The 14,697-nt window shown below is 36.3% G+C and overlaps 1 protein-coding gene across 1 annotated transcript in view; it reads right to left on the bottom strand.

Moving 5' to 3' along the window:
* Positions 1-308: 308 nt before the first annotated feature.
* Positions 309-14,697, bottom strand: part of dab1a (DAB adaptor protein 1a) — a 216,379-nt gene continuing 201,990 nt past the window's right edge. Inside the window, 3 exon segments of the mRNA XM_051138883.1 lie at positions 309-4,157; positions 4,160-4,196; positions 13,468-13,545. Of these exon segments, the coding sequence (XP_050994840.1) occupies positions 4,123-4,157; positions 4,160-4,196; positions 13,468-13,545 (150 nt within the window). The 3' untranslated portion in view covers positions 309-4,122.

Genomic DNA, 14,697 nt, shown 5'->3' with positions numbered 1-14,697 from the left:
TGTCTACAAGCCCTGTTAAAAGGTACACCCAATAAATTAGTTTGTTTCACTGGAAGATACAACTGTAGTACTGAACTTTGTCCTGACACCTAGTGGTGTGGATGCAATATTGCATAAAAGCAAAGTTACTAATGCCATTCTAAAAATGTTCACGCCCATTGTTATTTTTTCCTTTAATCTGAAGTGTCTCATAATGTGGGTTAACAAGAGTCGCTGATCATGTGATGTCAATAAGAGAGAACCACTCTTATGTAGAGTAAAACAGCTTTTCCACTACACTGATTTTTTGCAAGGCAGAGAGGCAGAGCAACATTTTGGGATGTGTTTATTGGTAACAGTATTACATGGTGGGTTACGTAAATCAAGAGAAAAGAAAAAAAAAAATGCTCTAAAAATCCACTGTAGAATGTCATTATCATCAAGATAAAAATAATGTGTCCTTTTACATTACCAAACCATTAGCTGAGGTAAAGGCAAAATAGAAACATACTGAAATTGTAAGGACTCCCATTCGCTTCGATTTCCACCCTCATCGTCTTAATCCTCAAAATTTAGATCTTGAAGGTCTGCTTTTATTTGAAATTAAAATGGGACTCTGGCCATAAAATAGGAGGAAGTTGTCGTCACAGTAATGGAATGCTCTGAGCTTTTCAGATGCAATAAAAACAGATGCCATTCATGGTGATTTTTTCTGATTGGTGGCTGAATTTCAGACAGATATTCTGGTGTGTTTTAATGCAATCACACAGCCCTAAAGTCAACACGAAATGGCCTTTGCAACCAGTTTTAGTCTTATTGTGACTACACTCTAAAAAATGCTGGGTTCAGCCTGTTGGGTCATTTTATTTGGTTGTTTTTAATATTTTTTAATTAGGTGCTGGGTCATTTTTAACGCTGGGTTATTTTTTCTACCCAAACCGCTGGGTTAAGCCTGTCTCTGATGAAACAACCCAGCTGCTGAGTTACAGTCAGAGTGTGGGCTTTTTGAGTCCTCTACAGGAGAGAGCAGTTCTCAGGGCCGCCGATTTGGTGCACTTCTTCAGTGAAATAAAGGTTTGTATACATTTTATTTCATTTATAATGTCTTTACTGTGCTGTAAATTGTATTATTTTATGCAACGCAACATAACGACGAGATGTCAGTCAGCAGCGGTCACTTCGCATGATGGAAACACCTTTTGCCTGAATAAACTAAATGGATTTTATTCGTTATAGTACCAAGTTGGATTTAATTTGATGTTAAAATATGTTCTCTAATGTCAGTACTGTTTGTTTATGGGCAAGTTTTGAAGTCAGTCACGGCATCTTTCAGCTACGAGTGAAACGTGAGGCAGTTACACCTAGCGAACAGCTGGCTCTAATTTCGGTGACATATCGGCATAAGAATTAGCACTATTTTGGTAAAAAGCAATTGCAGAAAATGGTTAAATACACTAAAATTAAAATGCTACTTTTAAATGTTATATTTTTAATGTCTAAAATGCTTTACGAGTTTAAATATAATATTGCAAACTATGCTGTATTCACCCAAATAAATTAAATTTGTCTTGTATTTTGTCCATGTGTTCTAGCTTAATAAATGTTCATCTTTTGATTATTGCTGTTACCTCTAATAATTCTGTATGTGTTTAAGTTCCAGTCTATTTTAAGCCAGCAATATAATAATTATTAAACAATACTTGACCTAAATAAAATAACTCAGCATGTTTGTTAAAAACATTTAACCCAATCAGTCAAAATAACCCAGCATGTGTTCTGTCCAATATTTAACCAGTGCTGGTTTGCTAAATAACCCAAGTTGGGTTGTTTTTAACCTAGCATTTGTTTTTAGAGTGTAGGGTTGGGCATTGTCCATCGACACCCTTACGAAAATGAACCATGGTTTTACTACAAATAAAACCACAAAAACATGGGTTCTACAGTTAAACAATGGCAACCACAAATTAACAATGGTCTTGCTACACTATCCATAGTTTAACCATGGTATTTGTAGTAAAACTATGGTTATACAAATTGTAATCAATCTGCCAAAAAACATGATTAATACACTTTTACTATAATAAACCATGGTTCATTTTCGTAAGGGCGATGACTGACAGACATCACTATATTTAGCCAGCATTGTAATTCCTCTCCCAACTGTCCCTACCGCAACCCGCTGAATCCGAATATAGTGTACGGAAAGGAAATGACGTGTCCTACGGAACCTCTAAAGGGAATAAATGCTAACAGGATACATTCTCTCGCAATTATATCGTTGGGTAATTATACTGTATCTAACTTGCGGCACTGAGATCGCCTTTGAACGTACTATGTTTATACTATGGAGCGACAGTATTTACCACATTTTACAAAATAAGATGTTTGTCAGCGGTGCTCAGAATCTACAAATCATTCGTCATCATCCTATCAGTCATCTCTCCTTACTCCGTTTATGTGGTAAGTGAATTGTTTATGCTGTAATGTAACATGCTACTGCTAGCAAGCAGCTAACAGTGTTTCTTTAGTGGCTCCGTAGAATGAGTTATTTTTTCGTGGCTTTCCCCACATTGAGTGAATTGTTAAAAGTGGGCGTTATATGTTTGACTGGAGCTAGATTTTTCAAATCTAATTAATCAAAATGAAAGCTTAACACTTTTTCTTTGGACTAACATGCACTGATAAATGTGCAGAAAGGTGTATTAAAAACATAAACATGGCCCGTTTTGATGTCATATTGACTTTAAGGTCTCCATGAGTGTGTCTGCATGAATATGTATGTATATGTGTACATGCCTATTTGTGATTGCTGAAGTAACATACACGTTGAGAAGCTCTGGTCTTCCTCCATCACAGTTACCAGCTTCATCTTGACAACAAACCAAAAGAGATCACACAAATATGACACCGACTATTTATCCTTTAAGCCATTAAAGAGATAATAACAGTCTCTTGGGTTTGTTTCAGGCCACTTAAAAACACATCCTGCTGAAATCAAAAGACCGACGACAAGCTTTGATTGTGAGAAAGCAACGTAAACCGTTGGGAGTTTGGGACACATGAATTAATATTGCTTGGGTTTCATGAGGAGTTTGCATCACTAAGGCCAGCCTATTTTATGGCACGGAAGTCCACAGGATGAAATGAACACTGTTATAATCGGAACCATTGTTATTATCGTCATTATTATTCGTTGTCATCATCGTCATTATTATTATCAATAATAATAATTATTATTATTATTTACAAAATGAGTTTGGCAAACCAACGATCAGATTTTAAAGCCATGTTTACCCCTAAAACACATCTAAAGTTGACTTCAAGGGCTCCACTTGACTTATAAAATAAAAATTCCATTTCAACGTCATGTTTTTGTTTTTTTGTTTTTCTCATTAGTATTGTACAAAAGCTATAGAGAAGGAACAGTTCGATCGCATGTTTTTGCAATGTTCGTACCCTCGAGTCCCCCAATCAGATTCAGCTGCTCCGAAATCGTCAGATTTGGCAAAAGTCGCTCCTCGTGTCTGTTGTTCTCTATCCGAAGGGTCCACGGACAGAGAAAGTGTGTTGTTTTTTAGCTCTGCATAGCTTTCTAGCAGCAGAATCTCAAATACGTGGGAGAGGAAAAACCAAACTAACCCAAACGGATGGATTGTATAAGTCACAGATGGATCCGGAGGTCTGATGGCGCTCAGGCGCCCGGTCGGATGCGTGATCGGGGGTCCGACAGGCCAGAGTTTCCCGTAATGCGGTCTCTATAGAGAGTCAGAAACTGGAAGTAGGACGAAGAGAATGAATGAAGCTGCAGAGCTGGGCTCATAAGGCTTGAAATCACCCAAAATGCCCCGCTGTCATGTGCAGAAAACACAGTGAGAAAGAAACAAAGTGGTATGGGGAGAGTCTGTCCCTCTCGTTTCCTTGCGCTGGGGAGTAACGGAGGAAGTCGTGAGGGGGGGGCCGGGACTGACTCTAGAGAGATGGCTGCTTGGAGAAGTGGACCGTTGAGGCTGGAGTGACCGCGTTCATACAAACACACACACACGGATGGATGCACATTCACTCACACACACACACATACACACACACACACAGGGCAGACAGTTGATCTCCAGTATTTTGGTCTCCTGCTCCCCCCAGCGCTGATCACGTCTGTGCAGAGTTCCCATGATCCTTCACTTCTTCCCCTTGTTGATCTGGGCATAAAGAGGGTCCTTCCCCTGAACACAAATGGAGTAAGGTTATTTAGATAGAAATAACACAACTCCATGTCAGTTTTAGATGGAAAACCCTGATGGGTCAAGGTTTGACTTGTTTGCCCTTACTGGTGGACACAAAAATCATCTTCCTCCATTGATGGCCACTCAGAAATTGTCTGTGTATCCTGTGTGTGTGTGTGTTTTTTTAATTGTATATATAATATATAATATTTAATTAAATTACAATATTTAAAAATTTTAGATTTTTTTTTTTTTTTGTTCCGTATTTTAATGGGATCTGGGAACTGTAACACAAATAACAATAAAATGGTTATTCTCAGATTTGAAATCTGACATCTGGTTGTTTTGTTTGTTTGTTTTTTAAAATTATAATGTATGAAATTTATGGAAGCCTGTTTCCGCCACTGGCTAAAAAAAAGGTTATTGTGAATTTTATCTCACAATTCTGACTTTTTTTCTCAAAATTGTGAGAAATAAACTTCATATCTCTCAATTCTGACTTAAAAACTCCTAATTGTGTGTTATAAAGTCAGAGTTGTGAGATATAAACCAACAATTCTGACTTTTTTTCTCAGAATTGTGAGAAATAAACTTAATATCTTAGAATTGTGACTTTTTTTCTCAGAATTGTAAGAAATAAACATAACATCTTGCAATTCTGACTTAAAAACTCCCAATTGCGAGTTCTAAAGTTAAAATTGTGATATAAACTCACAGTTCTGACTTTTTTCCTCAGAATTGTAAGAAATAAACTTAATATCTCACAATTCTGACTTGTTTCTCTCAGAATTGAGAAATAAACTTCATATCTCACAACTGTGACCTAAAAACTCCCAATTGTGTGTTATAAAGTCAGAATTATGAGATATAAACTCACAATTCCTCAAAATTGCAAGAAATAAACTTCATATTTCAGAATTCTGACTTAAAAATTCCCAATTGCAAGCTATATAGTCAAAATTGGGAGATATAAACTCGCAATTCAGAGAAAAAAGGTGCAACTTTATTACTTGCGACTTAATTTCTCAGAATTATTCGGAAAAAAAATAGCCAGAATTACGAGAAAAAAAGTCGCAATAACCTTTTTTAATTTTTAATTCATCGGCGGAAATGAGCTTCCGTTGAAATTAACCCAGATCACAATTAAAATTTTTAGTTGCTATTATTTCAAACAATGTGATACACCATCTGGACACACGCACACAAAAAAACATACTATATATATATATATATATATATATATATTTTTTTTTTTTTTTTTTTGTCAAACTACATATTTATTGCTAATCTTGACATTACAATTAAATGTTTTGCCAGTGACCATTTTCTATGGCTTTTTAATGTGTATTTTCATTTGTATTTCCCCACAGGTCTAATATTAATGAGGTCTGACACACCTCCCCTCCCATGTTAATTTGTTAAAAATATATTAGATTTTATGTTAAAATATCAGGGGGTTTTGAGTATAAAGCATTCATTTTTATTGCTATCAAAGTAACCTGTTCACCTGAAAAGCAGATTTGTGTCACATGTGAGGGAGAAAACTTCGATCATATTTGGGCCCCATAGATGTGATAAGTCAATATGCTGTTCCTCCTAATCAACACCAGGTGGCAACAGAGATCTTTCTGAGAAACTCCACTGTTTGCATTCACAAACTTACTCCATGACACCAAAGCTACACCACCGCAGCTACTCAGTAGATTTATTTCTGCAAGAAAGACTGAAAAGAGTGACTAAATGTGTGACTAAATAAGCCTCTTCCTCTACCGCCAATATTTTAATCTTTATATTCAATAATAGCAGACTAGCTGTGTCAGATCTACCCACTTCATGCGCCTAAAACCCTGTCAATTCTCTTGTCGTAAAACAAAAATATATAAATATATGAGCAGCAAGAAGCAAAGGAAGGCTTAGATAAGGTACAATAGAGCTGCCAGTCAGCGTGTGTCCAGCCTGCGGCCTGAAGAACCCTACAGTCTAAAATCAGAAGCTCTGAATCAGAATGCACAGCAATTACCACTCACTTACAGACCTTTCCGCCCACCGCGGGCGCTCAAACGGACACACCGAGCGAGAGATGACAGGATAAGTGTTTTAGAGAGCAGGAATGAGATTGAGAGAAACAGTCAGAGGATAAAATGAACAGAACGGGGGGAAAAGAGAAAAGCAGAGTGAAAAGGAGTGGTAGGAGGAGGTACGTAAAGAGGGGAAGGAAGGAATGGATGACTAAGCAGGTGAGGTAGAGAAAAGGAAATAGATTAGTCAACCCTGCTGAGTCAATGTGCTAGAGAAAATGAAAGAAATGGAAGAGAGATTGTGTTGCCATGTCCACTCTTTATAAGCAAAGTCATTTCACTCGGCTGCCATTTTGGTTACATCTCAGGCAGTCACCATAACTGCTATCTCAGTTAATAGGTAAATACTAAAATTGAAAAAATGGTTGGTCAAGGTTACGTTTTCATAAAATATTTCAAATGGGGAATACATTTTGTAGCATAAATTGTGATTCTTAATCTTAAAGGGGTAGCTCACCCAAAAATGTGAATGTTGTGTTGCTGTCTATGCAGGGTCAGAAAGCTCTTGAATTTCATAAAAAAAATATCTTAATTTGTATTCTTAAGATGAACACAGGTCTTATGGGTTTGGAACAACATGAGGGTGAATAATTAATGACAGAATTTTCATTTTTGGGTGAACTATCCCTTTAAATCAAACAAAAAATAGTATTTTTCATGCTGGTTTTGTTATTATACATACTTGCATACAAAGCAAAGCTGATGGACTTCCATACTGTATGTTAATATACTGTCTGTCTATAAATAAATAAACTATAACGTCTGTACAGCCACCATATTTAGCATTATGATTTCTCCAGACTAATATGCTGATTTCCTGCACAAGAAACATTTATTATAAATTTATATAAAAATTTAATTCATATTATTTAATATAAAAATTCAACATTTTTTTTTTTTTAATAATATCATAGGTTGGACTTTTCTACTTATTTCCAGTTGTGTATTTCAGCTTTAGCACAGTGAAGTTTGATGGACAACTAATTGCAGTTGTCAAATTCCTCTACATGATTTGCACGCTGTTCTGACATAATGTCATTAATAATCGCCGTAATCCGTTTCTACTTTAAAATATGTGCTTTTTTCCCTGTCTATACCATGTATGTGCATGAGAGCACGAGAGGTTTATTCACTGACATTTTACTTATTTTTGTAAGGGTATAATTATTGAAAACACTTTCTTTGTAGCAAAATGCAATATAACCTTGTATACTGTACTGTATTTTAAGCCATTATTTTTAGGTTGTTTTTTTTTTTTTTTGTGAGATCTGGCAACACTCTTGGCTCATATGCCAACAGAAGGTCACTGTGAGTGAGCATGCATACATACGTTCCTGAACACCGGCACACATACAGACAGCACAGATCACGACAACATCCTCAGTCAACCTGTATTATACTCCTACAGCGGTCATACTGCTTTAAACACAGTAAACCGAGTATTACTATGTACAGCTCAGCTGCAGGGTTGCCAGGTTTTCACAATAAAACCCACCCAGTTGCTACTCAAAACCAGCGCAAAAGTAGCCCAATCACACTTCGAGGGGGTCCCCTAGTAAAAATCGCATCCCGGAGGGTAAAATACACGTTTTTGACGGGGTTCCCCTGGTAAACTTAGCATTCCAGGGGGCTAAATATTACATTATTGGGGTCACTCCAACCCACTGACATTAAAAACAACCCGCAGCAACAGTGTTAAAGTAGCCCAATTCTGCAGGAAAATCGAGGACTTGGCAACACTTCTCAGCTGTGTAACTATGGTCAGAGACAATATTATACTAGGACCATACACCAGACAAATCAGCGCAATTTATTCTAGGGAAACAACAGATTTCACTGATCATTCTTGCTGCCATTTTGAGAGAACTAGCACATTATAAAGGCTACAAAACACAGTTAACCATGATACAGTGCAGCTTAGTTTAAAACACATCTATTACTTTAAAGGGCTCATCGGATGCTAAGTTCACGTCTTCATGTTGTTTGAACATTAATGTGTGTTGGCAGTGTATGTACAAATCTACCCTATAATGATAAAAATCCATGCAGTGGTTTTATTTAATCTGTAAAAATAATATCCCCTTTTTCAAATCGAGCCGTTCTCAGATGCCTGTCTGTGTGGCGTCACACCAACAGAGGCCGCTCCCACAATAGTTAACTGACATGAGCTCTTACCTTAGACCAGCTGTCACAGTCCAGTAACTTTCCATGTTTTGATGCCGGAGCAGGGATGTAAGTTAGACAAGAATATCTCAGATTGAGCAATTGAGGTGTTGTGTTTCTGGATGTAATAATGAACATAGTGGTCGTCATTTACTCCCGACATCTGAGCCGCTGAAGATGCAGTAGATTACATTTGTTTGTGAAGGGAATGCGCCATATCCGTCTATGTTTGCGCGAATCATTCATGATCCAGCTTCACTTACAGCAGAAGTGAGTATAAGCATTTTTTTATGAATCTTTGCGATTGCCTTTACTTATAACGTGGTAGTTAGGAAGTTTAGTGGCTAAACACAGCTAAATGCGACTAATGTAAACAAGACCATCTTTCCACAGAGAGAAGAGAGGGGTGGGGTGAGCAGAGCTCATTTGCAACCCCTTAGAATGAGATGATTTTTGCAGAGCTGATTTTGGCAAGGTAAAAAGGGTGTTGTTTTACAAAACCATTGAGAATTTTTAATCAAAGTATATTATAGACTTTTCATTAAGACCCTAAAGAATCATATCAACTTGTGGAAAATGGGCATCCGATGACCCCTTTAATATTCTGAAACTGAACACACAATGATCATGTTTACATGCACATCATTTTCTAAATAAGAATCTTGTTCTGGGGGCCGAGGGCTAATAAGCATTAAGGGTTTTTCAATGAATCTATAATACTTAAAACATGAAACTAGTGAAAATGAAAAGATTCGATTGCTGTATTAAACTTAGGCCAACTCACGTTAAATCATATTTTATTTTTACGCGTTTTTACAGTGTGCGCATTATAACCAATCACACACGACTCTGTTGAGTTAAGAATGCAGTGGCCAGTCAGAGGCGTTCAGAATAGTCATGAAACCTGCTGAAACCTGGAGCTTTGTTCAGACTGAAACTCGTGAATTCCCTCATCATAAGCAATAAAGTACAGATATGTATGAACTATGTAAGTAAGAGATTCATTTATCATACAGTAAACACTAGCTAGACTGACTGTGCTCATTTAGAGTGCGTTCTTTCACTGCGTCATTCAGTCTAATAAAATGCATTTTCCCAAAAATCAGGATATGGGGGCATTTCATATAGTAAATCAATATCAAACGAAGAGTGCCATTTTTTTTTGTTGCAAAAATCACAAATGTGATATTGATTTTATACAACAGTTCAATAAACTAGAAATTAATATTAAAAGACTTACTTTTTAGACACCATATTGCCTATTTTTGCTCTATTTCGCCAACAAAAATCATTCCAAACACAGCCACAGCGCTAAACAACTTGTTTAATTTCTGAATGAATCAACCGTTTAAATGATTCAGTCGCATAGCCGCGTTTAGCCACTAAACTTGCTAACTAGCACATTATTAGGAAAGGCGATCGCAAAGATTCATAAAAAACCCTTAAACTCACTTCTGCTGTAAGTAAAGCTGGATCATGAATGATTCGCGTGAACATAGACGGATATATGTAGATCGGGAGGTGCATTCCCTTCACAAACAAATGTAATCCACTACATCTTCAGCAGCTCAGATGTCGGGAGTAAATGACAACCACTATGTTCATTATTACATCCAGCAACACAACACCTCAATCGCTCAATCAGAGATATTCTTGTCTAACTTACATCCCTGCTCCAGCATCGAAACAATGGAGGTCGGACTGTTACAGCTGATCTGAGGTAAGACGCTCATGTCGATCAACTATCGTGGGAGCGGCCTCTAGGCATCTGAGAATGGCTCGATTTGAAAAAGGGGATATTATTTTTACAGATTAATTAAAAACCACTGCATGGATTTTTATCATTACAGGGTAGATTTGTACATACACTGCCAACACACATTAATGTTCAAACAACATGTAAAAGTGAATTTAGCATCCGCTGACCCCTTTAAGCTACATATTTGTGTACGACCTCTTAAAATCACGTCCAAACTGAAATGTTGCTAATATTTTCCCTCACAAACCCATGAACCTGTTTGCCTTTATTCTTGTAATGGACAGCCACATCTGCTCTACCGTCTGTGTGTTTATAGGTGTGTATGTAGGTGTGTTAATATTTCAGTAGGGATCAGAGCTTCATTCATCATTAGGCAGGTACAGATGAGGCTGCTACATCAGTCTTCCTACAGTCAGAGAAACAAGCCTCTGGCTCCCAGAGCCCTTCATTAATGATTCATCCTGATGAGCTCATGTCTCCTCCAGACAGGTACCACAGAGCCATCGCTCACTTCCCCTCAACCGCACAGAGGCCATTTTGATTTTGGATGTCCAAAAAGTCTAAGTCTAAAAAGTCTAAAAAGAAATCACGCTGCTACTGTTTCATTCTATGGTGCTCTTAAAAAAGCACATAGAGACTGTACTAGTTCAATTTAAGTAATGTATTATGTTGAATTTCCTAATAAAGTTAAGGCTCTGTGTTAATTTAGGATTGTATGACATAGACGGATGAACACAAATAGGTAAGGATGTATAACTTTTTTTGTTTTTACTTGCTATGGCAGACGTCAAAGACATAAAAGAATCTATATGTCGCAGTTTGTGTGTCAGACCTTGTGGTTTACTTCGGTTCAGATCAGTTCAGTTGTGTGCTTTGCTGTGATGAGTGACAATATAAAAACATTCATGACCTCATTTTGTATATCAGAAAATGACACGACACAGATATTTCGATGTGGAGCATTCATGATGTTCATGGGTATGCCATGCTACACCGCTGCTTAAAAAAATACGTTCAAAAGCACTGATACTCACACGCATCAGGAGGCTTTATGGGATTAAAGGGACACACGCGCACACGCTCACTCACACTCATAAACAAAACGAAATTACACCATAAAGGCATATAAACAATATTCCCATGAGATGCATACCAGCGTAAGAGTGATCGCAGCAGCAGGCAGGGACAGCGAGATGAGATACGGAGAGAGAGACAGACAGAAAGACAGAGAGAGAACGAAGGCAGAGAATAAGGCTACATTCACACAGTAGCAGAATATAGTTGTCAGTCCTGTTTGGAGTGCTAAACACAGTTATGGTCATACAATAAAAATTTGACAGAAAAGGATATTGCAAAATATTTTTAGGGCTGTCAAAGTTCCCGTTTTAATTTAATGACTAAGAATGGAAGAGTATTAGGGCCAAGCAATAATAAAAAATAAATCCATCTCGAGATTAAAGTCATTATATTGCAAAATTAAACTTGTTAAATTTCAAGAAAAATGTCCAAATAAAATGTTGAGAATCATTAAATTTTGAGATTGAAGTTGTGTTTCAATAAAAAAAAAAAGTTTTTGTGTTTCAAGGAAAAACATTAAATTTCAAGAAAAAAATCTACATAAAATGTTGAGATTAAACTCATTAAATAAAGAGGAAAAAGTTTTTGTTTTGAGAAAAAAAAAAAAAACTTGTTAAATTTCAATGGAAAAAAACCATCAAAATAAAATAAGATTAAACTCATTAAATTAAGAGTAAAAGTTTTTGTTTTTTGAGAAAAAACGTGTTAAATTTCGAGTAAAACAGTCTAAACATAATGTTGAGATTAAACTCATTAAATTAGGATGAAAAAATGTTTGTTTCAAGGAACAAACTCATTCAATTTCGAGAAAATAAGTCTAAATATAATGTAATGTATAATGAATAAACCCATTAAATTAAGAGAAAAAAAGTTTTGTGTTTCAAGGAAAAATGTAAATAAAATTAAACTCATACATTAGGAGGAACATTTTTTTCTGTTTTGAGGAAAAAACTCATTCAATTGCAAGAAAAAAAAGTCTAAATATAATGTTGAGAATAAACCCATTCAATTAAGAGAAAAAGGTTTTGGGTTTCGAGAAAAAACTCATTAAACACTTGCATTATAATGACTTTAATCTCAATATGGTTTTATTTTTTTATTTTTGGTTGGCGTACTAATCCTCTTCCATATGTACTAAAGTCAGAAATCCACATATATATATGTATTTTCTACTGACAGTTATATTTTTATAACTTTAAGAATAAAAAAATATATATATATTCTAAATAGTATAAAACACCATGTATTTGGGGTAGATTTGTAATTTTATCTTTATTTTTTTTAATTGTCTTTTATGCTTTCCAAATCTGCATTTATTGGAATTAAAAATACAGTAAAAACAGCAACATTGTGAAATATTATTACAGTTTAAAATAAATGTTTTCTACTTGAATATTTTTTAAATGCAATTTATTACTGTGATAGCAAAGCTGATTTGTTTAGTTTCACATGATCCTTCAGAAATCATTCTAATATGCTAATAAAAAATCTTCTTTTTTTTTTTTTAAATGGGTGTCTTGTTTAATATTTTTGTGGAAACGGTGATACATTCATTTTTTTTAAAATTCTTTAATGAACATCATTTATTTGAAGTAGATTTCCCCCACCCTGTAACAATGTAAACATCTTTACAGCCACTTTTAATTAATTTAATGCATTCTTGCTGAATACAAGTATTAATTTCTAAAAAAAAAAAAAGTTTTAAGAATAAACTTTCACATTAAATAAACCAGACACTGTTTAATCATTTGATTGGATCTCTTTGCCACTTTAAAATTCAGAATCATCATCATCATGGTAATCATCTAATTTAGAATCAGAATAAACAAAACACTACAAAACACTAAAAGACCTAAAGTCCTAATATGTATCATCACTACATTCAATTATCAAGATCTACAGTATTGACTTCCAATCTACAATTGTATTAACAGGACAAATCAAGAGTCACACCACTTAGTTCACTGACTGTGTGAACGCAGCCTAAGAGAGTTAGAGAGCAGAACAAGTGCAAAGAGTAAAGAAAGAGCACCACGACACACGGCCACGATGTGTGGGTCTATGTAATGGTGGTGAGGACGGGTGAAGGCGTGCTGACGTGACGTCATGGTTGTTGGAGCAGGCCGACACGCAGAAGAGAGGAAAAAAAAGAGGACAGATACCTACCCTGACCTGCCGCTATCTAGCTACCGACCTGAGGACTGTCCGTCTCTGAGCTCTCAGGCTCTGCTTGAGGCTCACTCGCACCCGGAGACTGCTGGGAGTCTCCAGCCTGGACAAAGAAAGAGAGAGCGGGAAAGGAAAAAAAGAAATAGTGAGAGGAAAAGAACATAAGTGACAAGAAATAAGCAGCAGAAAGAAATCCAAGCGTTTTCCTGCAACAGTAAAACAGTAGCATAGACAGTGCTATAAATGCGTAAAAAAGAGAAAGTATCCATCCATCCATCTATTCATTCATACATTTATTAATCCACCCTCGTCCACCCACGCTCTGATGTATTCGTAAGTTCCCGCACACATGCGGCCATTACCGGAGCTGTGAAAACCCCTCGGTTATAAAGGCTCCTGTATTGTGCGCCCGCATAAAAAGCTTTGGACTAAAGCATTTTGGATTTTTATGAATATTCCCTCTGGAGCTGCACTCTTAACACCTCATCACAGTGTGTGTGGGTGTGCAGTGTGACTGAGTGTGTGAGTGAGTGAGTGAGGAGCTCAATGCCATTTCAGCTAGAGTGGGGAGACACACACACATACACACACTCACAAAGACTAATTAAACTTTTTGTTCAGCTGAAATATAAAAGAAAGGAGAAAGAGCACTAGTCGGGTTTCCATGGCATTTTCTGATGAGTCATATCTGACAGAAATCAGCAGAGTGTGTGTGTATGAAATACAGTGGACATTACCACTGCATCTCAAGCAAGATTTAAAAGGATAATTCATTCAAAATGCCATTTTTGTCATCATTTACTCACTCTCGTCATTATACATAAAGAAGCACCATTAAAGGTACAGTTCACCATTAAAAATGAAAATTACCCTGTGATTTACTCACCCTCAAGCCATCCTAGGTGTATATGACTTTTTTTCTTTCAGATGAAAACAATTGGAGTTATATTAAAAATGTCCTGGCTCTTCAAAGCTTTATAATTGCAGTGAATGGGTGTTGAGGTTTTGAAGTCTAATAAACTGCATCCATCCATCATAAAAAGTACTCCACAGCTTTAGGGGGTTAATAAAGGCCTTCCGAAGTGAATCGATGTGTTTGACGTAGGCGTAGTGTAAGCTCCGGTGAGAATATGCTAGTCTTGTGACAACCAAGTTTTGTTTACATCAAAGAAAAACTAGTCTCCTCTTGGCTTATATAAAAAAATCCAACATTTTTCTTTACAAATCCTTGTTTTGTTTTGCTCTCTCCTCTGCA

Source organism: Labeo rohita, chromosome 20 (assembly GCF_022985175.1).
Source record: "Labeo rohita strain BAU-BD-2019 chromosome 20, IGBB_LRoh.1.0, whole genome shotgun sequence".
In the NCBI taxonomy this organism is placed as follows: domain Eukaryota; kingdom Metazoa; phylum Chordata; class Actinopteri; order Cypriniformes; family Cyprinidae; genus Labeo; species Labeo rohita.
Note: the sequence above shows the minus strand (reverse complement) of the source record. Positions and strands in the feature narration are given on the sequence as shown.